Here is a 24,519-nt window from a genome sequence, read left to right on the forward strand (position 1 = left end):
AGCTGCTACTTGAGGAGCTAATGAAACTGTGAGAGGCACAGAGAAGATATCCAAAGCCCCAGTCACTATGAAAGCCGAGAAGGGCAGTAAGTACTCCGATGGGTTGTCAGCCAATACTGGAGGGGTGCTGGGAGCTTGAGTGGCCACCGTCTGAATAGGCAGGATTCGAGGCCCTCTTTTAGCTAGGTAGGACTTCTCAGTTGGCTCTGGAACTGGGGTGGGGGCAGGTTTGGGATACACACGTACGTGGGTCATTTTCGGAAGCACGGTCAAAGCACTGGGCAGGACCGTGGTCACAGTGGCTACTCTGCCTGGCTGCAGGACCTGAGCTCGAATCGTTCCTGTATCTGGAAGCATCTTCTGCACCTTGCCCGGGATCCGAAGCTGGGTGCGGTAGCGGTTCCGCTCCCGCTGAGTCACCATTTGCGCCCCGGAGAGAGGCTTCGGTAACCCCAGAGCAGGGAGAGGAGCCGGAGCCGCCAGGGGCAGCAAGAGCAACACCGAGAGCAACAGCGGGAGCAAGGACCGCCCAGACATGCGGAGGTGCAGTTGTTGCAGCCCACCCAGGCCGCCCGGCCTCTTCCTAGCCACCAAGGCCGCTGACTGCCCGCCGTTAGAGCCGGTCCCGTTGCCCAGCAACAGTCCCTCCCCTCCCCACAAGCCCCGCCCCCCGAGGAACTCCAAGGAAATCCTTAATTCTTTATTTAATCAAAGAGGGCAGGTGGTGGTGGGGGAGGGGGGGAGGGAGGGAGGGAACCTAGCTAGCAGCCACAAAGTGCAGCGCACAGCCCTGCCCTTGGCACCCGAGGCCGATAGCTGGGTGACTCGCCCCAAGCCATACATTCAGAGCAGCGGCAGGAGGGAGTCTCTACCTCCCCAATTCCCTACGTGAGTGGAGGCAGAGGCCGGCTTCAGTCCTCCCCTGTCCCCCACCTCCTACAAAACACCGCCCTCCCCGTCAGCTTCCCTGGGCTGCTCTGCTCCCGGGGTGGGCGCGCTCGGGCCGGCCATTTGGGCCTGGCTGCAGTTTGATCACTCTTCCTCGAGGCTGAAATCGGAGAGGCACTCTTCTTCCCCTCGGTAGGCCTGATTCCACGAAACATCATTGACCTAATTAATGAGGAAAGAGAGTGATACTGATTTGTAAATAGGCTCAGGGATCCAGGGCCGGACGGGCTGGCAGGCCATCTAGTCCTGCCCCTTCATTTTGTGAGAAAACTGAGGCCTGGAGAAGTTAGGTGATTTGTCACAAAGTGGCTGTCAGAACTTGAACTCGAGTACTTTAGGTTCTGAGCACTCTCCACTGTGATACTGTATAGGTTTAGGGAGGGATTAATTTAAAGATATACCTACCTACCTACATACATTGACCAGAATGTAATATACAGATAAAATTTTCTTTTAAACAGCCACTTTCTGTATACATTTATCAACTTCATGCTTTTGCTGTCCTAGAGCATTCATGCATTAAATGAAAGACATAATGAAGAGAAGTTAACATAGGACTTGTAAAAGTTTCAGCATTTATATAAGCATAGTAGGACATAACTGTCTTTTATATATATATTTTAATGGATAATAGATATGGGGTTTTCCATAATAAGAATCCCGGGGTTGGAAGGACTTTTGAAGTAATCTGGACTTCTTGGACTAGGATGAAATCCCTGCTTTGATATTCTTTACAATTTGATTATCCAGGCTCTAGCCCAAACATCTGTGATGAGACATTTCTTACTATCTTACTGTTGATCTACGAATGGCCATTTGAGAAATAATTTATTATGTTATCTTTTTTTTAAGTTTTATCTTCTGTCCTAGGAATAACTCTAAAACAGAAGGGCAAGGGCTAGACAAATGGGGTTAAGTGACTTGGGAGAAGGTCAGACAGCTAGGAAATTGTCTGAGGCTGCATTTGAACCCAGGTCCTCCTGACTCCTGGTCTAAGTGCTCTGTCCACTATGCCACATGGCTGCCATATTACATATATCATTCTAAAATTCATATATTTTAGTATTAGGTGTGACATGTATATTGTCCATGTTAAATCTCTTTCCCATTACATTTTCAGTGTAAATTATCTTTATTAAGTAAAAATATCTGTTGACGTCCAAAGTCTTAATGACTGGCCATATTTATGCTGAATTAAAAACAAATTTACTTAATGTGGCAAAATTTTTTAAACACTCCCTCCTCAAATAAATAAAAAACAACAGATAAAAAAACTCAGTCACCCCACCCAACTTCTTCCCTCCAAAACAAACACCTTACAAATCTGGGAAATAATAAAATTCAGCTCCCAAATATTCCCCAAAAGGATTCAAGCAAGAACATGATTTTTTTTTTAAACCCTTACCTTCTGTCTTAGAATTGATAATGTGTATTGGTTTCAGACAGAAGAGTGGTAAGGGCTAGGCAATGGGGGTTAAGTGACTTGCCCAGGGTCACACAGCTAGGAAGTGAAGTCAAATTTGAACCCAGGACCTCCCATCTCTAGGCCTGGTTCTCAATCCAGAGCCACCTAGCTGCCCCTAACATGATGTTTTTGTGGCTACAACACATTAACATGGTCTAACGGAGAGAAAGCTGGCCTTGGATTCAAGAAGCCTGAGCTTAAGTCCTGCCTCTGATACAAAATTGTTTTGTGACCTGAACAAGGCACTTGACCTCTCAGTGGCCCAGGCAAGTTTCTAACATTATAAATTATAGAGGAGGGGTCTGATTTGGTAGATGGAACTTTTCCCCTAGAAGTTCTCTCAGCTTGTAAAATTATAGGCCACTGGATCATAGATTTAGAACTGGAAGGGACCTCACAGACCATCAAATTTGATCTCATTTTACAAATGAGGAAACATATCCTGGGGGGTTCTATGACTTGCCCAGAACCACCCAGTTAGGAAGTGTCTGAGGCGACATTTGAACCCATGTCTTCCATGTTCTTGCTGACAAACCAACCAACTACCTCACAAAACATCTAAATAGGACCAGAGGGATTGTCTTTCTAACTAAGCATGCCTGTTGAGGGCTTCTAGAGGCTTCATAGTCACTACAGGACACAATTCGGATGGAGGTACTACTATTTCCCAGGGGAGAAAAGGATTGTTCATCTATACCTTCAACTTGTAGGAACACTGTGATATACCCTCGTCTTGTACCCTGAACTTAACTTCCAGAGAAACTTCAGCTGTGATTCCTAGGATGAGGAGAACTTCTTCTGGGGAAGCTGGGTGTGGAGGGTTCACTGATTCAGAGATAGAGACCTAAATCTCCTTCCTTCATTTTGCAGATTTGGGTTATAAGAGAAGCATCAAAACTTCCTAGAGTTCCAAAGCAGTTCCAAAATTAGGATAACAAACTTAGGAGTTCCTCCCCCAAACTTCTCCCTTCCCCCTTCAGATAAAAATAGTTTGGAACTTAGCTGTAAAGCACTGAAACTTGGAATTTTCACATACTTGAATCAAATCTTTGAATTCTTCTGTTGCAGAATCTCTTTCTTCAGTGGATCTGTATTCCACAGCCACTTTACCGCTTTCTGGAATCAATAGATCAAAGGGTTCAATTTAGAATTATCTAGACAATACTTTGTGACACTTTTTCCTCTGTCTCTATTTTTTTTGCGTTAAATGTCTGCACTTGGAAATGTTAATCTTATTCTTGGTAAGCTAAGGTTTCTTAAACCAGGTCCATACTTTAAAAATACATACATATATATGTATATGTATATGCATGTGCATATATGTGTATATATACACACACATGCGCGCACACACACACACATACACACACTTAAAAACTCTTACCTTCTGTTTTAGAATCAATACTATATATTTGCTCTAAGGCAAGAGTGTTAAAGGCTGGGTAATGGGGGTTAAGTGACTTGTTTAGGGTCACGTGACTTGAAAGTGTCTGAGGCCAAATTTGAACCCAGGACTTCATCTCTAGGCCTGACTCTCAAACCACTGAGCCATCTGGATGCCCCCTTAAAAAAAAATATATATATATATATATACATAAATAGATATAGATATAGATAGATAGATAACCAAATTTCAATAAAATTGGTTTCCTTTGTTTAAGAAAAAAGAATTAGCTAGACAATAGAAATTACTCCTCCTTCCCTAGTATAACACACAATAACTGGGCACTTAGCATCTTTAATTTCTAAAAGTAAAAAGTATAGGGCTTCTCCTTTGAAAGGTCATTTATTCTTATCACCATCATCTCAAATCCTTTGCTAGGTGTTGTACAAAGAACTCTCCTAGTGATAGAAGTAGGGACAGAAGCTGAAGGACAGAGCTCAGAGCAAACACATTTTTTCTTCTGAGTTGACAGAGATGGTTTTATTGTGCATCAAAAGGAAACATGAAATAATTTCATGGGACATATGGTCCTCTTGTTTTGCAGGGTTCCCAGGGGGCCTAAGCAAAAGGATCATTATGAAGATAATTTCTGATTATACACCAATACTTTTTTTTTTTAATTTTTATTTAGAATATTTTCCCTTGGTTACATGATTCATGTTTTTTCCCTCTTCTCCAACCCCTCCCCCACCATAGCCGACATGCAATTCTACTAGGTTTTACATGTATCATTGATCAAGACCTATTTCCATATTATTGATAGTTGCACTAGGGTGATTGTTTAATGTCCACATCCCCAATAGTATCCCCATCTTTTTCTTCTGTGTTTCTACTCCTATAGTTCTTCCTCTGAATCTTATGCACCAATTCTAATGTAGCGGATAAGGAAGAGAAATTTTATGAAAAGCTTGCTAAGACCCTTCAAATTAATTCATTTTAATTAATTAAAACAACATATAATTTCACACTTGGTAACTTCAATGCAAAGTGGGCAAAGGGGAAATGCTAAAAAATCTATGTTGGAAAATACAGCTGAGGTTTAATAAACCATAGGAAAATGAGGCCTATAGACAATATGGATGTTTTCTATATATCAAAATATTGTGCTCAGTTCTTTTCATTAAGTTTCATTTATTTATTTATTTTAAACCCTTACCTTCTGTCTTGGAACTATACTATGTATTGGTTCCAAGGTAGAAGAGTGGTAAGGGGTAGGCAATGGGGTGACTTGTCCAGGGACACATAGCTGGGAAGTGTCTGAGGCCAGATTTGAACCTGGGACTTCCTGTGTCTAGGCCTGGCTCTCAATCCACTGAGCTATCCAGATACCCCCTTTTCATTAAGTTTTAGAAAGGGCATTGAAAAGGTCAAGGGGTAAGAGTGTAATGAGAAAAATTCTGGATTTAAGATTAAAGAACCTGGGTTCGAATTCTATTCACCTGTGTGAACTTGGGCAAGTCACCTTTCTGGACTTCAGTTATTTCATTAATAAAACAAGGGGGTTGGACTAGATGACCTCTTGAGTCCCTTCTAGTGCTAAATCTGTGGCCAGTCATTCAGATAAGGGCAATCAGAAGGGTGGAAGACCTTGCATTCACGTCCTATGAGGGCTGATAGAAGGAACCAAGGATATTTTAACTTAGACAAAAGATAATCCAGGATAGACATAATAGTGGTGTTTTTTAAGTATTTGAAGGAACTCTCCCATGGGTTGGATTATTATTTTTGGCCCCAGAGATCAGAAATAGGATGAATTAATGGAAGTCAAGCTGAGTTTTTTTTTTTAAGACCCTTAACTTCGGTGTATTGTCTCATAGGTGGAAGAGTGGTAAGGGTGGGCAATGGGGGTCAAGTGACTTGCCCAGGGTCACACAGCTGGTAAGTGGCTGAGGCCGGGTTTGAACCTAGGACCTCCCATCTCTAGGCCTGACTCTCACTCCACTGAGCTACCCAGCTGCCCCTCAAGCTGAGTTTTGAAGTAAACTAGAAATTATAGAAGGCAGAAGTGGTCTTCTTGCTTTTCATTACATATACCATCCCATTTCCTATCTCTGTGCTTCAGTGAAACTGTCTTCCAGGTCCAGAATGCATTCCCTTCCTCATTTGTTTGAATCCTTAATTAACATCAAAGCTTAGCTTCAATGCTGTCTCCTATATAAGGTCATTCCTTATACCCCAATTGCTGTCCCTCCAGAAGTACCTTAGATTTATTTTTGTATAGATTTCTCTATGCCCATGTCTCCCTGATACAATATAATCTCCTTAAGGGAGTATCTATTGCTAGCACCTAGAACAAGGCCTGGAACACAGTAGGCCCTTGATAAATATTTGTTGAGGGGCATCTAGATGGCTCAGTGAATTGAGAGCCAGGACTGGAGAGGGGAGGTCCTGAATTCAAATTTGGCCTCAGATACTTCCTAGCTATGCCTGGGGAAGTCACTTAATCCCAACTGCCTGGCCCAACGACTCTTCTGCTTTTGAACTGATACTTGTTATTGATTCTAAGACAGAAGGAAAGGGTTTTGAAAGAAAAACAAATATTTGTTGATTGAATTTCAGTTTATGCATTTATAAGGTGGCACAGTGGATAGATTGAACCTAGAGTCAAGAAGACTCAAGTTCCTATCTGGCCTCAGACACTTACTAGATGTGTGTTCCTACACAATTCACTTAACATTGTCTACCTCAGTTTCTTCAATTATAAAGTGGGGAGAAATAGCACCTACCTCCCAGGATTGTTATGAGGATGAAATCTGTGCACAGGTAAATGTGTGCAGCACTTAGCACAGTGCCCAGCACATAATAGGCATTTAATAAATATTTGTTTCATTCTTTTAACTAGTAACAATAATATGTTGCTCATTTCCCAGGGTTCTCAAGAAAAGCAAACTGCATATACTATTATTGTGAAAATGCTTTAGACATATTCATATGATAAAAAGAAAAGGCTCTGGGGGCAGTTGGGTAGCTCAGTGGATTAAGAGTCAGGCCTAGAGACCGGAGGTCCTAGGTTCAAATCCAGCCTCAGACACTTCCTAGCTATGTGACCCTGGGCAAGTCACTTGACCCCCATTGCCCACCCTTACCACTCTTCCACCAAGGAGCCAATACATAGAAGTTAAGAGTTTAAAAAAAAAAGAAAGAAAAGAAAAGGTTCTACGTACTCATGTTCCCATAAAATTAAAAAGTTAGACATAGTATTATTGATATAGATCTGGAAGAGAATATAAAGGTCTCCTAGACCAGTGGTATCAAACTCAAATAGAAAGGCCCCTAAACCACACATAAGGATCCCTGTGAGTTGCATGTTAATTCAGAAAACCACATCCCATTATCTATGTTCTATTGTAATTTTTTTTTCCCAGACAGAGAGGCTGGTGCTATTCCCAAAGAATGCAGAGGTAGGTCTTGAACTCATCATTGCCACACTCCTGCTTTTGTAACAAATCAAGAGTAGCACCATCCATGCTGCCTCTATTGTATTTTCATTAATTTCACTAAAATTTTCCCAATTTCATTTTAATCTGGTTAGGGCACACAAGTAGGGCCTGAGTATTGCAGGCCATGTGCCTGACATCTCTGATTCAGACTAACTCCTTCATTAAGCACATGAAGAACCCAGAAAGGTTAAGTGACTAGTCCTAGGGTCAGACATATAAGTGGTAGACTCTGAATTTGAATCCAAATCCTGACTCTAAATCCTATGCCCTTCCTACTATATCATACTTCCTTCCTCCAGTCCTTAGGCCTGCCCATTTAAACTGATTTACTTACCTAAAACTACCATCAACAATTTTTGAAATGCATCTGATAAAGCTTTCTGAATGGCAAGCTTCTGAGTTTTCTTCCTTTTCAGAAGAAACTCTAATGGACCTAAAGACAAACAAAGCATATTATATTACAAAAGTCTAAGTGAATGACAGTAAAATATTTATGCTCCAAACTAAGAATCGGAGTGGGTTTTGGGGGGGCCTACCACTCCCAGAAATCATTCTAATAGAATAGACAGGAGGCTTAGATAAGATGCTGATAGGTAGTAGCCTTGATTAGAGAAAGCAGATAGCAGGGAACATTGCTGGGTTTTACCTCAGCCATGTCCACTGGCTTACAAAAAGAATCCTTATTTTATAGGAAATCTATACAATGGTGTCTTGAGTTTACCACCACCTCTGTTTGAGTCATTAATTTCTTATTTGACATACTCCTTTTATCCCCTTTTTGGTTCCCAGCTCTCTCTGAATCATGGAAGTATTTCTCAAATTAACACTTTCTCTGTTTTAGTCATAATACAGGAATGTGCAAGAAGCCACAGTCTTCACAACAATTTCTTAGATAGGAGTCTTACTGTATCTTCTAGGCTCAAAGGCCTCCTCATTGGACTCTTTGTACTGTAATTTTCCATGGGACCTCATTTTCTTAACCCTTGAAATGTTGATTACAAGTCAATTGAGAATTAATAACAAAGAAAAGGAAAGGTGTTTGGCCGCTTTTAAAGAAGTACTAATAATCAGAAGGGGCTTGTATGGGAGAAGGTTTTATTCACTTCAGGGAGAGAATGTCTCTACTGTTTGTTATGTAGAGATAGGCTTCTTTTCTCTCTTCCCTGAAGGGCCTAGATGAGTTAATCTATATAGGAGAGTTACAGGGATAATTGATCTGAAATTATTACTACTACTATTAATCCTAATGCTATCCATAATTGTGAATAATGCACTACTGATTTTTTCTCCATACACTACTAAAATAAAAGAATATCATAGTATCATTTAAACATTGAATTTTAAAATTGAGGATAGTACAGGAGTGAGACTTACTTGGTTCCTCCTATAGGTATATTTCTGGGGAATCAGAAATTTACTCTCCACACATTATAATGATGTTGCTAGGGTTACAAAAAAGGAGACAGAAGATGGGACTACAATTTAAGTTGCTCCTAAATCTTTCCAGCTGTGGCATTAAATTTCTAACCTAGAAGACTCCAAAGATCTTATGTCAAGGGCTGGAATGTGTTATCAGGAAAGAACTGATGGCCACAGATGGTTCTTATTTCTTTGGTATTACTCTCAGCTCACCAACTCAATCAAACATCTTGACCTTAAGTTAAAACCTATAAATATGAAAAATAATAAAGGCTGGTATAATAATTTAAATTAGTATTTTAATTAAAGCCATGCTGATAGATAATTAGACCACGCGCTTGTAAGCATTCAAAACTGCCGCCTCCATTTTGTTATCTCCTCCCGAGTCTGCTGGCCAAGAGCGCACTCCCTCCTAACCCCGGAGATTATGAACTCTTCCCTGCATCGAGACATAGGTGTCCCCACGCCCAAAGAACCGGAACCGGAAACCCGTTGGACCCCAGGAAATGTAGTTTGATACATTTCCCATGTCCATAGAAATATATATATATTTTTAGATGGCATTTTCCAAATTTCACTTTTACAAACCCTACAATTCAGGGCAGTAAGGACAACTTTGTCCTGTAGTATAAATCAGGCACTAAATAAAGCAGGTCTCCATAACTATGGTTATTTCACTCTGCTTCCTTTCAATTTCTATTTCTTTAAAATTTCTTCTTACTGAACCTGAGTTTCTGCCTTGGTGGCCAAGCAAGTTTCAACCTTCTTCCACTGATGGCATGAAGTTTGAAAACAGACCTTCTAGTTGCTCCACATATTCTTCTGCAATGCCAGCACCAGGACTTCGACATGAGTAGGCAGGTAACACCACTTCTAGGGCACAGAAGTACTTCAGACTTTGCCTTGCAGAGGATTTGGTGGGGCTTGTGTTTTCCTTTACTTTGAAGTCAGAAAGCTTCTGCAACTATAGAATTTTACAATTCTGAGACCCAGGATCTTAATGTGGACTTTGAAGTAGCTACTGGTGATCACAAATATTTTTGTCTTAAGTCCAACAATTTTAGCTAAGACCTAAGGCATAAGGCAACTGAATTCAAACTTTAGTTTTCAAAGGAAATGGTAGCAAGGACAATCATGACCTACAGTGCAAATGAGATAGAGAAGTGGTAGCAATAACAAAACCAAGAAGTAATCTCCAAACACTTGAAATATATTTCTTTTGCTCTGAACAGCCTATGATCTTTCTTTCTTAAACCCTTACCTTTTGTCCTAGTAACAACTCTAAGACAGAAGAGCAAGGACTAGGCAAGTGGGATTAAATGATTTGTCCAGGGTCACACATAGGAAATATCTGATGCCAGATTTGAAACCATGTCCTCCCAACTCCAAGCCTGGTACTCTATCCACAGTGCCACCTAGCTGCCCCAACCTGTGAACTCTCTCTCTCTAAAAAACCCTTACCTTGTGTCTTAGAATCAATACACGTAGGCAGAATAGCAGTAAGGGTTAGGCAACTAGGGTTAAGTGACTTGCCCGGGGTTACACAGCTAGGAAGGTCTGAGGCCAGATTTGAACCCAGGACATTCTATCTCTAAGTCTGGTTCTCAATCCACTGAACCACCTCACTACCCCCAGTCTATGATCTTTCAATGAAAGATTAAGGCATATGATCTATAACACAATCTCCTCTTTCAAATGGCCAATCAGTCTGAATGTTAACTCCATTCTAGTTCAGTCAGGCCTAACTGGAAACTGAAGAACCTGAGGAACTGGGAACCTTGGTCTGTCAAATAAAAATATACAGACTTTACCGTGATGATTCGTTTTGACCATCCACTGAAACCTAAGTAGTAATTGGCCAGTTCTTGGCATTTGAAGCTGTTGAGCGGATGGATAGGATACTGATGCATCTTGCGTCTGGTGCAAAGACGAACCTGATTAAACAAGAAGGTGGACCACAGACATTAGTATTTAACAGAGATCTAACAGCAATTGCCTTTCTGGAGGCAGAAAGAGTAAGGAAAAAGTTGAAATAAATGTTAGAATGCTTGTTTAGTACAATGACTTCCAGGCTCTACAATTAATAGGAAGTATTTCTGACATTTCATCAAGAAGCCACAAAGAATCAATTACATATAAATATTTATTCTGGGGACCTAAATCATTCATAAAGGGACTGCTTTCCTCAAAACAATCCTGTGAGTTGGAAATGTATCATCTCCATTTTACAGATTAAAAATTTAGAATTTTTTCCTAAGTGGGAATAATTCAGAGAAAAAAGGGCTATAAATATACAATTATTTTTCATGAAAATACAATTTTTTAAACAAACTAGGATCACAGAATTCCAAAATGGAAGAGATCATCTAGATCAATCCTCTCATTTTCCCGGATGAGGAAACATTCAAAAGGGTGAAATACCTTGCTTATGGTCTCACAGCTTTGGGTAGTAGAGATAGGAATCAGATCTGGGTTTTTTGCCACTAAGTCCTTATTACACAAAACTAGGGCAAATGATTGTTGCTTTCTCTTCACTAGTTACTGGGAAGAGATGGCCTGAGAAGAAGAAGAAATGAACACAATGAAGTATAGCTGGGATAGACATTTTCAGAAGCAGAGTACCAGATTGTTAAATGGAATTCTGTTCTTTTGGAGGATTTCCAAAGAATCTATTGCACATTTTGTGTGTGTGTGTGTGTACCTACTTCCACCCCGTCTCTTATTACAAGATAGACTGCTTTCCTTCCAAACCTCTGCATTATCCTTTCAAAGCAGTTCTCCCTGTCTTTGTTGCACTGTAGATGCTAACAAGTCTCTTTACTAAGAGGATTACTTAGATAGCCCCTCATTTTTTTAATGATATTTTCCCAATCACATGTATTAACAATTTCAACCCTCATGTCCTGGTATGAATTTTGGGGAAGATTATTTAATTATTAAGATAAATCAAGCAAGTGCTGGTTCCTGTCTTGAAGGAATGTAGGGTGACACCTTTAGCTGATGGGGGATGGTGATTGTTGTGGGGAGTTAAAAAGAAGGCTGGAGATAAGATTGGAGACAGTGAACCAAGAGTCACTTACCAATGAAGTTTTTAGAATCATTTTCTAGACCTATGCCTTGTTTCATTTACTATTTTTCCCAGTAATTTAAAAACTACTTTTAGTTTAAATGACTAGCCCCAAAGCCATTGATTATAGGTAGTAAAAGAATTAGAGGAAGACTTCTAGGAGATTAAGTATATACTATGTGGAAGACTTGTAGAAAGACAAGACTCAACAGGATGAGATAGTATGGATGGGTGGCCATCTGTATAGCTGGAGGGTATATTCACACCCATGAAATCGTGGTTCCTTTGAAAACTCCCTTTAAATATAGACTAGTATTTTTTAAAAGGGTTTAGTTTGAAAGATATTTTTGTTCAAATATATGCCAATGTCTTCCAGAATGTGGCAACATTTGGAGACAATGGTTCTTGGCCAGATGGCATAGAGAAACCTTTCAAATATTTACATTTACAGTTGCTTACTGGTAAATGTCTGGCTTTAATCTAACAAAAAACTACAAGGTTATGCTTTGTGAGTTTTATGACAGAGGCTTAATAAGCTAAGTTAAGGTTCTGTTGCCTAGTTGCTAAAAAGTTGGCCTTAGAGTTGGGACAACTTCACTTCTATTTTGACTATACATCTGACTATCTGATCTTAGGGAAGTGATTTAACCTGAGTGGTCCCTGACATCTCTCTAAGACTATAAATTGCAGAAATTTCCAATCTGCACTCATAAGAGTTTCTGGATTAAAAAGAAAACCACTAAGGGTTAGCTAGGTGGTTCAGTGGACAGAGAGCCTGGCCTGGAGATTGGAGGTCCTGAGCTAGGACATATTCTAGCTGTGTGGCCCTGCGCAAGTCAGTTGACACCAGTTGCCAAGCCCTTACCACTTCTGCTGTAGAACCAATATTCAGTATTGATTCTAAAATGGAGGTAAGGATTTATTTAAAATTTAAAAAAGAAAGAAAACCACTAATATACTAGTTTGCCAACCAACAAATTGCTATTTTTATAGGCTAAAAAAATAAAATGGAAAAAATAGCTTAGCAGAACATCAGCTTTGGAGCCAGAGGGTCTAGATTCAAACCCCAGCTCTGCCCCTTATGACCTGTGGGATTTTGAACAAGTTGTTGGTTCTCCTGGGTCTGTTTCCTCATCTGAAAAAATGAAGGCATTGAACTAGATGATCTCAAGGGGCTTTTTTAGCTTGAAACTTGTGATATGTTAAACAAGGTTTTGGGAGAGAGGACTATATGGCAGCAAGATGGAAAATCTAAGCATTCTTGTTATGTGGGAAAGAGACAGGATGGGTGAGGAAATTAGAAATCATAAAGCAAAGACATCATGGTAGAGACAAGCAAAAGGTATTATCTGACATCAGATTAATGAAGGTCTAAAGAGTATGCTTTCAAATGATGTATTAAAGTTGACTTTTAGCCATCTTCTCTGTAGTTAGGATTCAGTTAGTTAGTTTGGGGATTGGAAATATAATAGAAAATAAAGCATTTTTACTATTGCACCTGTTTACAGAAGATGACTAAATTCTATTGTGCTTTTTTGTTAAATTGTTTCAGTTGTATCCTACTCTTCATGACCCCACTTGAGGTTTTTTTTGGCATAGATACTGGAGTGGTTTGCCATTTCCTTCTCCATCTCATTTTACAGATGAGGAAACTAAGCCAAACATGGTTCAGTAATTTGCTTGGGGTTACACAATTATTAAATGTCTGAGGTCAGATTTGAATTCAGGAAGAGACATGAATAAGCATTTGTTTGGTACCAACTATGTGCCAGGTATTATGCTAAATACTTTACAATCATCTCATTTGATCCTCACCCCGATTCTGGATAGTAAGTGTAATTATTATCCCCATTTGACAATTGAGGAAACTGAGGCAAACAGGTTCAGTGACTTGTCCAATTTGGGTCACATAACTGGGAGGTGTCTGAAGTTGAATCTGAACTTGGTTCTTCCTGACTCCAGACCTGGCACTCTATCCTCTATGCCACCTAGCTTTCTGGTGCTCACCTAGTAGTAAAATATAAGCAAGACTATTATTTGGGGGCTTTAATGTTTGCTTTCTATATAATATATGGAATAAGCCCTTGGGTCTGTAGGGTAGCTACAGTAAAATGGTCTTAGGCAGGCCATTTAACCCGAGTCTCAGTTTCCTCATCTGTAAAATAAGGATGATGTTGGCCATCATTCCCACCTTATATTTTAGATGACTTAGGTACAAACTTCTTGCACTGGACTTAGATATACTCACCTTCACAGGAGAGTTCTGAAACAGCTGTTTCTGGTCACATGCCTTTTGTGCACTGCAGGCATCTCTTGCTGAATAGAACTTGATGATGGCATAGAAACCAGGAGTGGCCCCAGGAGCATTTGGGAAGACTCGTACTGAATAGAGAAGGCCAAACTTGGAGAACACTGTGAACAGAGAGTGCTATGGGAGAGGAAAACCATGAAATCTTTAGCCCTGAAAACATTCAGGTTTGCTCTTTCCAAAAGCCATTACTTAAGCAATCAATACCTCAAAATCTACATTGTCTTTAGACTCTACAAAACCCCAACCTGCCCTACTTCCCCCACCCCTAAAAGTCTGGAACATACTCCTTCCTTACCCCTACCTCTCAGAATCCTTAGTCTCCTCCAAGGCTTAGCTCAGGTGCCACCTTCCATGGGAAGCCTTCTTTGATTCTCTCTAGCGAACAGTGTACTCTTCTTCCCAAGTTGCCTCTAATTTACTTCTCTGTTCAGGTATATTCTTTCTTCTGAGAAAAGTATGCTTCCTGAATTCAGGGGCTATTTTTCTCCAAAGATAGGATCATAGCTCTAGAGTCAGAAGGTTCCACAATGGAAACATAGTCCAAACTCCTTCCCCTTCATTTTATAGATGAGGAAACCGAGGCCCAGGATGTTTAAATTTGCTTGCCAAGCTAGGCAGCTTGGTGGCACAGTAAATAAAGAGTTCTGGGCCTGAAGTCAGGAAAACGAGTTCAAATTTACCTTCGGAGGAAGCTAGGCTGCAGTGGATAGAGAGCCAGGCCTAGACAGAAGGTCCTGAGTTCAAATTTGTATGACCCTGAGCAAGTTACTTAACTCCCTTTTACCTAGCCCTTACTGCTCTTTTGCCTTAGAACCAAAACAGAAAAGTAACAGTTAAATCAAATAAAATTAATGTAATGCACTTAACACAGTGCATGGCACAAAATAGATACTATACTAATGCTTATTCCCTTCCCTTTTCCACTTCAAGGTCACTCAAGCAGTAAGCAGGGGAGGCAGGATCTCAACCGAGGTTTTCTAACTCCTAAGCCAATGTTTCTTCGCTTAATATATCTATTCCCAGTGAGTTGCACTGTGCCTGGCACACAGTAGGTGATTTAAGATTTACTGACAGACTGATTGCATTGAGCTCTACAGAGGGTAGCATTTTGGAAAAAAAAATTTTTTTTGTGTCTCTGGGTAGGTACAGCAGGAAGACGAGGGGAAAGCGCCCAAGAACTGAGTTCGAACTCTGCCTCTGCAGTCCATGGTCAAGTCTCCTTCCCTCGAAGTCTCAGTTTCCACAGCTGTAAAATGAGAAGCTGGTCTCCACGGTTCCTTGCAGCTAATAAGCTGTAAAGGCAGCAAAGGACAGAGCTGAGGCGAAGAACCGCGGAGGGCTGGGGAAACTGAGACAGGGAGCTAGTGGAACCGGATGTAGAAGCCAGTCACGATCCTGGCAGTCTGACAGCTATCTTTCATTCATTCCTCCCTCTTTCCCTCCTTTCCTCCCCACGGCCCCAGGCCTGGCTCACTTGCAGGGACTCGGGCCCGGGCCCGGGGCTCAGCTCCCACACAAACAGCGTCTTGTCAGAACCAGCTGGGACCGTGAAACTCAGCAGCTCAGCCATTCCCGCCAGCGAACTGCGCCTGCGCAGCATGAGGGGTGGGAATGGGTCGCGTTCAGTAAACTGCGTCTGCGCATCTCCGCCACCCGCCAAATCTGTTGGAGAGAGAGCCGCTTGTCAGTTTATCCGTAAAGTGTTTATTCTAGCGCCTCCGCTGGCTTTAGGCCGAGGTCCGCCAGCGCCGGAAGCATCTTCACGCGTACCCATCCAGAGGTCTTTCTGGTCCTGGGCGAGCGCCAGCTCAGCTTTCTTAATCCCAAGGACCCTTTTGTTAGTCTGGGAAGCCTAGGGACTCCTCAGGATAATGTTTTACAACTCAAAGAAAATACAAAGAATTGCAAAGGAAACCAATCAGATTGAAATACTGTTCCCTCGGTAAACGTTTAAGTGCCTTCCGTCCCACCCACCTTGCCCAACAGAGGAGACAATCCGCTCTTCTCTGGGAGCTCCCGTCTGGGGCGGAGTCCATATGCAAACAACTTTTTCCTATACAAACAACATGGGGTAAACTGGGGGTTTAATCTCAGAGGGAAAGCTGTTTTAGAATTAAGGGAATTTTTTTTTAAACCCTTACCTTCTGTCTTAGCGTCATTTATAAGACAGAAGAGTGGAAAGGGCAAGACAATTCGAAGAAACTCCTTACTACCCCACTGTTATCTAGGAATGGCCATTTTAGAAATAATTTATTATATATCTTAAAAAAAAAACTCAACTCTTACCTTCCGTTCTAATAACACTTCTAAGAAGGGCCTAGGCAAAGGGGATTAAGTATGACCCAGGGTCACACAACTAGGAAGTGTCTGAGGTCACATTTGAACCTGGAGTCCTCCCAACTCCAGGCCTAGCTTTCTGTTCTCTGTGCGACCTAGCTGCCCCTAGAATTAAGAGTTTTAGAATTAATTAGAATTAACTAATTTTATAATTAAGAAGGCAGGTTAGAATTAAGAGAGGTCAGGAAAGGCTTCCTGCAGAAGGTGAGGTTTGAAATAATTTTGAAGGAAGCCAGGGAACCTAGGAGGTAGATGTAAGGCGGAGCGTATTCCAGGTAGAGGCAGGGAACTATTACAGTGGAGGGGAGGATGAGGGTGGTGATGGGTAATATTGAAATTACTCTCATTGCAATTGGCTCCGGGAGGGAGTAACAGATTCCCTGGGGCTATAGAATCCTTTCTTCCCCTATAGAACAGTAGAAGGGGAATAAGAAAGGGGGTTTGGGGAGGGGATTAATATAAAGGAGGGAGAAGTTGAGGGGATGATTAAAAGACCCTATAAAGAAGTAGGAGGGCAATAAGAAGGGTGGTGGTGGGAAGAGGAGTAATATAAGGGAGGAGGAAGGAGACAGTGCCATATCAATGTTGGGAGGATAGTAAGAAAAAGAAATTCCAAAACCAAATATTCTTAGAGGAAACTGAATTTCCCAAGACCCTATATAGTAAAGGGCAAACTGGGATTCAAACTCAGACTTCGACTTCAAACCCTGTGCTCCTTTCACCATGTCAGGTGTAAGACAATAAGAAAATTGCTCTTTACTAAATAACAAGATATTATTGCATAGTTTAGTCCTAATAAGAGAGGAACATAAAGTACACAAATGTAGTAAAAACAGAATTTTCAGGACCTCGCAAGAAGTGAACATACCCTGAATTTACCTAAGACAAAGAAAGGACAGACAGGGAAACTGCACTACCTTGATTCTGCATTAGGGCCTGGATACCAGAGAGTAGAGGGAGTCAAGTCAAGCAAGTATTTATTAGGCACTTAATAGGGGCAAGGAAGGAAATGGCAAACCACTGCAGTATCTCTGCCAAGAAAACCCCAAATGGGATACAACTGAAATGACTGAACAACATCAATATGTACAAAGCACTGTGCTAAGCTCTGGTGTTTGTCTTTTGGAGGGGACTAATAACAGTCATGGTAGAATGGGTGGATTTGTTCCAGTGGACATGAAGGTGTCTGAAGCAGGTGCTATGGAGTGCTTAGAGTTTGACCAGACATCACAGACGACAAAGTCATACACTACATCCTGGGCCTAATCCCTGAGGTGTACACAGTAGCAGCAATAATGTATGGTAATCAACTGTGAAAGATTTTACTATTCCCAGTAATACAATGATCCAGGATGATTCTGAAGGATTTATGACAAAGAGTGTTCTCCATCTCTAGAGAAAGATCTTTTGGATTCAGAATGCAGATAAAAGCATGAGATTTTTCACTTCAGTTTATTTGTGTGTTTTTTTATTTTGGAATTTTGGTTTTATGAGTGTTCTCTCACAACAATGACCAATATGCAAATATGTTTTGCAAGATTACACATGTATAACCCAAATCAAATTACTTACCATCTCAGGGAGGAGGGAGGGAAGAGAGAGAAAGAGATAATTTCTAACTTATAATTTCAGAAAAAGTATGTTGAAAATTGTTATTACATGTCATTGGGAAAGAAAAATTTTTAAATAGTTTGCTCTGTCACTCCAGCTGATTAGTATTCCCTTTATTTCCAGTGTTTGTTATAACAAAAATACTGTTGAAATGTAATGTTGAAATGTATAGGCCAGTAAAGGGTCTTTAAAGCTTGCCCAATGTGCTCTGTCTACTAGCAACCCTCTTAGAGGCTCAGATTAGCTTGCTTCTGGAAATATGCAATAGAGAAGAGCTTCCCCTCCCTGATTAAGAACTTGCACAGATATCTTGTTTCCTATCAGCTTTAAAAAAACAAACAAACCTTTACATTCCATCTTAGAATTAATACACTGTATTAGTTCCAAAGCAGAAGAGTGGTAAGGGCTAGGCAATGGGGGTTAAGTGACTTGTCCAGGGTCACACAGCTAGGAAGTGTCTGAGGTCAGATTGAACCCAAGACCTCCCATCTCTAGACCTAGCTGCTCTCAATCCATCATGACACCTAGCTGCCTGGCCCCCCATCATCTATTAATTGGCCACTGAAAAAAATAATTTGGTTAAGCTGTTTCAATTAGGATATATTCATTGTTTTATTAATATTTTGTGTGTATATAACTTCTGCATTTAATCCTCTTACATGGCCAATATTATAATAAATTGTAATCATAATAGAATTAGTGATAAGGAATGTGTAAAGGGACCCCTTCCAGGATTATGTACTGGGGTCCCACCTGTGTCCTGGCATTGCTAGTGGTACTTCACATTAGTGGGCTTGGGTCACTGAACAGTGACCTAGGCACTTGACTGGAAATGATGGGGAAATTAATCCAGGTATAAAGGGAGAAAATAAAAGTAGGAGGATCCAGGAAAGGGGGGGTGTCTCTCTATTTTCTTGGGTGTATAGAGAAAAGAAGATGGCTTAGGGAGCCATGTGGAGGATACCCACATGGCTAGTTAGATTTCTTTTCTCTCTGACTGCCTTATCTTATTCAAATAAATATTAATAAACTCTATAGAAATTAAGTATCAGGAGTTTAATTTAGTTATTACAGGAATAACCATAATTATTAATTGATGAAATAATTGTGTATGAGAGTCAGTAATCGATAATCATTGGGAGTAAAAATCACAAAGAAAATCCTCTAAAATGTCTTGGCAAGATATCCTTGTCAAGAGGAGCCGTGTGCATGTGTCCAGCATCCTGGAAAGTGTCCAAATAGTATGATATCTCAGTTGGCTTTGAAGCTATGAGAATGACCTTGGATTTTAACGTATATGGAATTGATCATTACATCATAGAAGAAATCTTTGATTACTTCCTCTGAGAAGAGGTGTTCGAAAGACCACTCCCCTTTTAAGGGGGTGAGGGCTATGTAATTTGACTCTATATATACTGGTTGACACATAAGCATTGGATCTTTTAGCCAAGCTAGGATGGGCCTGGATTCTGACATTTTGTAATTTACAAGTTTCTACAATAAATATCAGTATAGCCTAGATAATTGCTACCCAGTATTTGTTTTTTCATTTTTACATTACTGCACTGGAACTAATTGGGTACACACAAGCCTTAAGGAAATGGAAGAATAATCACTTTCCTGGTGGAGTTTTGAATGAAGAGAAAGAAGAGATGCTGTGAGTCTCTAGGTGCGGGGAGTAGCAGAGGCAGTTTTATCTCCATCCTCCCTCCTTGCACAAGTAGCTGTATGTTCTTATAACACATTGTCATTCTCTCTTTTTGTCTATGTGGTTATTATTTCCTGATTTTAGATGAATTCCTATTGAAGATGGAACCAACTGGGTTCCAACATTGTGGACTTTCAAAAGTCTGGAAGAATCACTAGAGATTAATAGTAAGAGTCTTTTGGGGAGGAACCAGTTTTGGAGAACATCCTGCTTGATCAGACCCAGCAGTGAACCAGATAGGTAGCCAAGACCCTAGGTCCTGAAAACAAGGGAGGGATTTATCATTTGGCTATGTTGCATCCAGAAATGAACTTGGTGGGATGAATATGATAATCACGGATTTAAATTTGAATCCATTTTCCCAGGGTTTTCAAATGAGTATATAAAGGTGAGAGTGTACCCCCTAACCCCATTATTCATCTGTCTTTATTATGGATTTTGTTATAGGTAGTTTGTAAGGTAACAAATAAGTTAAGATAGGAAGCAGGCAGCCCAAAGCAAAACTTTGGCTGGAACCATAGACATTCTGATATAGAATGCAGAGAGAGGTCTGAGTTGAGAAAGAGGACTTGGTGTTGTTGGCAGGAGCAACCCTGGAGGAGTGTGGAGTTTTTATCCAGCCAGCTGAGCCTTGGTAGACTCTGGATTTTGGGATTTTGAAGAAGATAGGAGTAAACATCAAGCAAGCAAGCCTAGGTTAAGTGAAAGTCACTATTCTGCTATTGGTGGACAATAAGTAGATAGCCTTGTCCCCACCCATGTCTGCAATGTCTTCCATCCTTTCACCTTTTCTGCCTGGCTTCCTTGGCCTCCTTTAATATTATGATTTCCCCCCAGAATCCTCCTCTCCCCAAACTGCTACTGTTTTTCCTCTGAAATTACCTCCTATTTATACTATCTACATGTGTTTTATATGTATATGTTTTTTGATGTTGTTTCCTCCATTAAAATTTGAGGCATTTGAGGACCCGGTTCTCTCTATTCTATCCTACAGCAAGAAAATGCATGGTTGCTAGTTTGGCCTCAAGCCACTAGGGGGAAGCTCCAACACACTGAAATGTGTCTGAAGATCAGCTCCTTGTTCAGCCTTTTCTGTGGCTCTGTAGGAAGGACTGAGGCCCACGGGGTGTTCAGGTACAAAGGCTTGCCAAGTCCTTTTCAGGGTTGCTTATTCATTTTTGGTGTCCATCACTCCTGTGTATCTCCAAGAAGCCATAGCATAGGCACCAGCCATTCCCCAATAAGACCATCTTGGCAGCCAGGCTAAATCAGGTTGAGGTTGTTTAAAGGCCTCAAACCTGATGGTGAATTAAGGGTTTTCTGCTCTAAGCATGTGAAGACTTTTCATGACAGAATGGGCAGGTGAGAGCATTTCGTTCCAATAGTCATGAAGGTGGCTGAAGCAAGTGTTGGGGGGAGCTTAGAGCTTGATGTGGAAGATGTGGAAGATGCTGAAGTCATTCTCTGCATCCCCGGCCATCACCAGTTGTCCTGACTTCTGTCTTGTCACTGGACTTGGATGATTCTGGAAGAGAGAGGGAGGCTGATGATTCTAAGCAACTCTGGCTCACTGAAGTACAAAGTCAAGACATTACCCATGATGTTACTGGTCCTTTTTCAAAATAAAGGATGAAAAACTACATGTTCATGGGGTCTTCATTATGGATCTGGTGCTTACCCTTCTCATTTGAGTATTCATAATAAGAGGTCTGCTCTGAATTGAAGAGATGACTTAAAAGTCCTACTCTGGCCCCAAACCTGTCATCATCATTATTCTAACTAATATATATATACATATATATATCTGTCTATAGTTATGTGTCTATATGAATCTATGGGTCAGGCACTATGCTAAGCATTTTACAATTATTATTTCACTTAACTGTACAACCCTGGGAGGTAGGTGTTATTATTATCCCCATTTTACAGATGAGGAAACTGAGGTAAACAGGGGTTAAGTAAGTTGCCTAGTAGGAATCCATATTTAATAAGTGTCAAAGTTTTGATTTAAGGGCTTCTAGACTCCAGACCCAGTGCTCTGTGCACTATGGTGCCACCTACCTGCTGTTATCATCTCATTCATCATCACTGACAATGTAGCATTTAAAAAATTTACTCCCAAAAGAGCATTTGTTCATGAACTAGTCAGTTAATAAATGTTTATTAAATGCCTATTATGTGCCAGGCTCTGTGTTAATTGCTGGGAATACAATGAAAGGCAACAGACAGTTTCACTGCCTTTGAGGCACTAATGGGGAAAACAATATGCAAACCACTATATGCAGAGCAAATTGGAAAGTCAACAGAAGGGAGATATTAGAATTGAAAGACATTCCAAGAGAAGATAGGTTTTAGCTAGGAAGGAAAATGGGGACATTAGGAGGCAAAGATAATAAGTGAGAGAGAATTCTAGGCATGGGGGACAGTCAGAAAAAGAGCTCAGATTTGGGAGATGGAGAGGGTTGTTCAAAGAGCAAGGAGGCCGATGTCACTGGACTTTGGAATGTGTACTGGAGAAGTAGGAAGGAGGCAAGTTATAAAGGACTTTGAATGCCAAATAGAAGATTTTGTATTTGTTCTTGGAGTCAATAGGAAAAAAGTGAAGGTGATTGAATGGGGAGGGGGAAGGTGTGACATGGTCAGACTTTGAAAGATCAATTTTAATAGCTGATTGAAAGATGGATTGGAGTGGGAAAGATTTGAGGCAGAAAGACCAACCTGTAGGCTGTTGGAATAGTTCAGGTGTGAGGTGATGAAGATCTGCACCAAGGATGGTGGCAATATGAGGTGAGAGAAGGGGTCTGTGGATTAAATGGATCATGGTGGTAGGCGTTACAAACAAGATGCTACAAAAGCAATAGACTATACATGAGTGTTGGGAGGGGAGAGAAAGTGAAGAGTCAAGAGTGATACCTATGGATCTGGGTGACTAGGAGTGTGATGGTGCCCTTGACAGCAAGAGAGAAGTTTGAAAGTGGGGAGGATTTAGGAGGAAAGATGATGAGTTAAGTCTCAGATCTGCTGAGTTTAAGTTATCTACAGAAGATCCATTTTGAGATACTTAATGGGTAGTTGGAGATGTAAGTCTGGAGGTTAGGAGAGTTAGGGCTGGAGAAGTAGATCTGAGAATCATCATCATAGAGATGATAATTGAATCCATGAGAACTGCTGAGATCACCAAGTGAACTAGTATTGAGGAAGAAGAGAAGAGAGTTCAGGTCAGGTAACCCAGGAGTGTGTTGGTAAATGTTTAACAACTAAGTCTCTGGGGAAAAAAAGTACCACATTACACTTAAATTTAATCTGTATCATTAACATTTTCTCCAACACTTTATTAAATGATGGAGAAAACAAAATAATAAATTGAGGCTTGATTTATTTGGGGATTTCTGGTATAAATGCTCGCCCTGAAAATTTAACAATCTGCTCTCACAAACTCTATAAGCTGGTCAAGCACACACTCCTGGAAACACTTGCCTTTTGCAGACATAACTTAGATGAAGATCCAGGAAAGGAAACTGAGAAGAAGCAGTTACATAGGTAAGAAGAAAATCAGGATAGAAAAGTGTCACAGAAACCTAGAAAGAAGAGTATCAAGGAGAAAAGAGTGATTTACAGTATCTAAAAGCCGCAGAGGGGTCAAGAATGATGAGGATTGCTGGCCACCCCCAGTGCACCTCTATCACATCCATCCTTAGGTGACAGGGTGTCAGAAGGACAAAGAAATCATTTATCTTAGCAGGGAACAGTGATGATTGCCCAGCTGGCCAGAGGGCAGGATTGCCCAGGAGGGAGAGACTAAGTTCTCAGGAGAGAAGGAAGAGAAGAAATGTCTCATTCCAAGAAGGGTTCTTGTTGGCCATCCTGTCTTGAAGATCACATCAGTGCTTATTATATATCATCCTTGCTTGAGCCAAATACAAACTAACTTAGAAACAAGAGGCTTCCATCTTTGAAGGGTACTCAAGTATATGCTAATCTTTTCAGTGTGGCCTTTAAGTGATGAGGCTAGGTCAGGTTGATTGTGTACTTAGACATTCATCTGAATGTTGGCTGAGTGCTACCCATATCCCCCTGCTTATTATGAGGAATTGAGCAGTATCTGTCCTAGAGATGACTCAGAGCTCTGAATGGCGCTTTCCTACAAGTCCACTCCAAGTTTGTGTCTCCCAGAGGTATTGACTTGTCTGATCATGCTCTCTGTTTTCCATTATTTGGCTCTGAGCAATTTTTGATTGTTTTCTAAACTTTCTCCTGAAATTAGATGAAAATTGGGGATTCACCATGGAAGAGAGTTGATTTATCCAATATTATTGTGTCCTACTGGTTGGTATATCCAACTCTGAAGATCAATTGAAAAAGGAGGCTTCTCTGTGGCTGAGTCAAAGGCAGCTGTTAGTAAAGCTAATTAATTTAGGTGACTACCATCATGGTGATCATGCTCTTCCAGAAGGCCAAGTCCTGCCATTCTTGGTAAAATGCCAGCCATGTTCTCATCTTCAGACCTTTTAAGGTAATTGTCCTGCCCCAGGAAACTGGTGCCTATTTTTGTATCCATTCTGTTAGCTTCAGAAGTGAAGCATAGACTTGTTCATTGAGCAGAGACTGGTGGGGTCTCTGGGGGAGGAGGGAGAAGAATGCCTAGATTTTTCCCTTTTATGTTTATGAGTATGTTTGCCTGAGGGTTGTTCATAAGCAGCAGTGGCCAGAACAATGCCATCTATTCTGAGCATCTTTTTTAATTGCATGAGGGCTTAGATCCAGAGCTT

The 24,519-nt window shown here is 40.8% G+C and overlaps 1 protein-coding gene across 1 annotated transcript; it reads right to left on the minus strand.

Moving 5' to 3' along the window:
- Nucleotides 1–1,032: 1,032 nt before the first annotated feature.
- RDM1 (RAD52 motif containing 1) lies at nucleotides 1,033–15,664 on the minus strand. The gene is made up of 7 exons (XM_044674543.1): nucleotides 15,569–15,664; nucleotides 14,032–14,211; nucleotides 10,528–10,650; nucleotides 9,515–9,680; nucleotides 7,632–7,730; nucleotides 3,450–3,529; nucleotides 1,033–1,110 (listed from the first exon to the last, which is right to left on the minus strand). Exons 1-7 carry the CDS (start codon nucleotides 15,662–15,664, stop codon nucleotides 1,033–1,035), a joined length of 822 nt encoding a protein of 273 aa, XP_044530478.1.
- Nucleotides 15,665–24,519: the final 8,855 nt, after the last annotated feature.

This window comes from Gracilinanus agilis, chromosome 4 (assembly GCF_016433145.1).
Source record: "Gracilinanus agilis isolate LMUSP501 chromosome 4, AgileGrace, whole genome shotgun sequence".
In the NCBI taxonomy this organism is placed as follows: domain Eukaryota; kingdom Metazoa; phylum Chordata; class Mammalia; order Didelphimorphia; family Didelphidae; genus Gracilinanus; species Gracilinanus agilis.

Bases quoted from the DNA above. Each gene is read 5' to 3' on its own strand.
- RDM1 (XM_044674543.1), bottom strand. From the start codon at position 15,664: ATGGCTGAGCTGCTGAGTTTCACGGTCCCAGCTGGTTCTGACAAGACG. The intron at 14,212-15,568 runs GTGAGCCAGGCC...CCTCTCCCATAG, and splicing joins CCGGGCCCGAGTCCCTGCAA to CACTCTCTGTTCACAGTGTT. The intron at 3,530-7,631 runs GTAAGTAAATCA...TATTGATTCCAG, and splicing joins ATTGTTGATGGTAGTTTTAG to AAAGCGGTAAAGTGGCTGTG.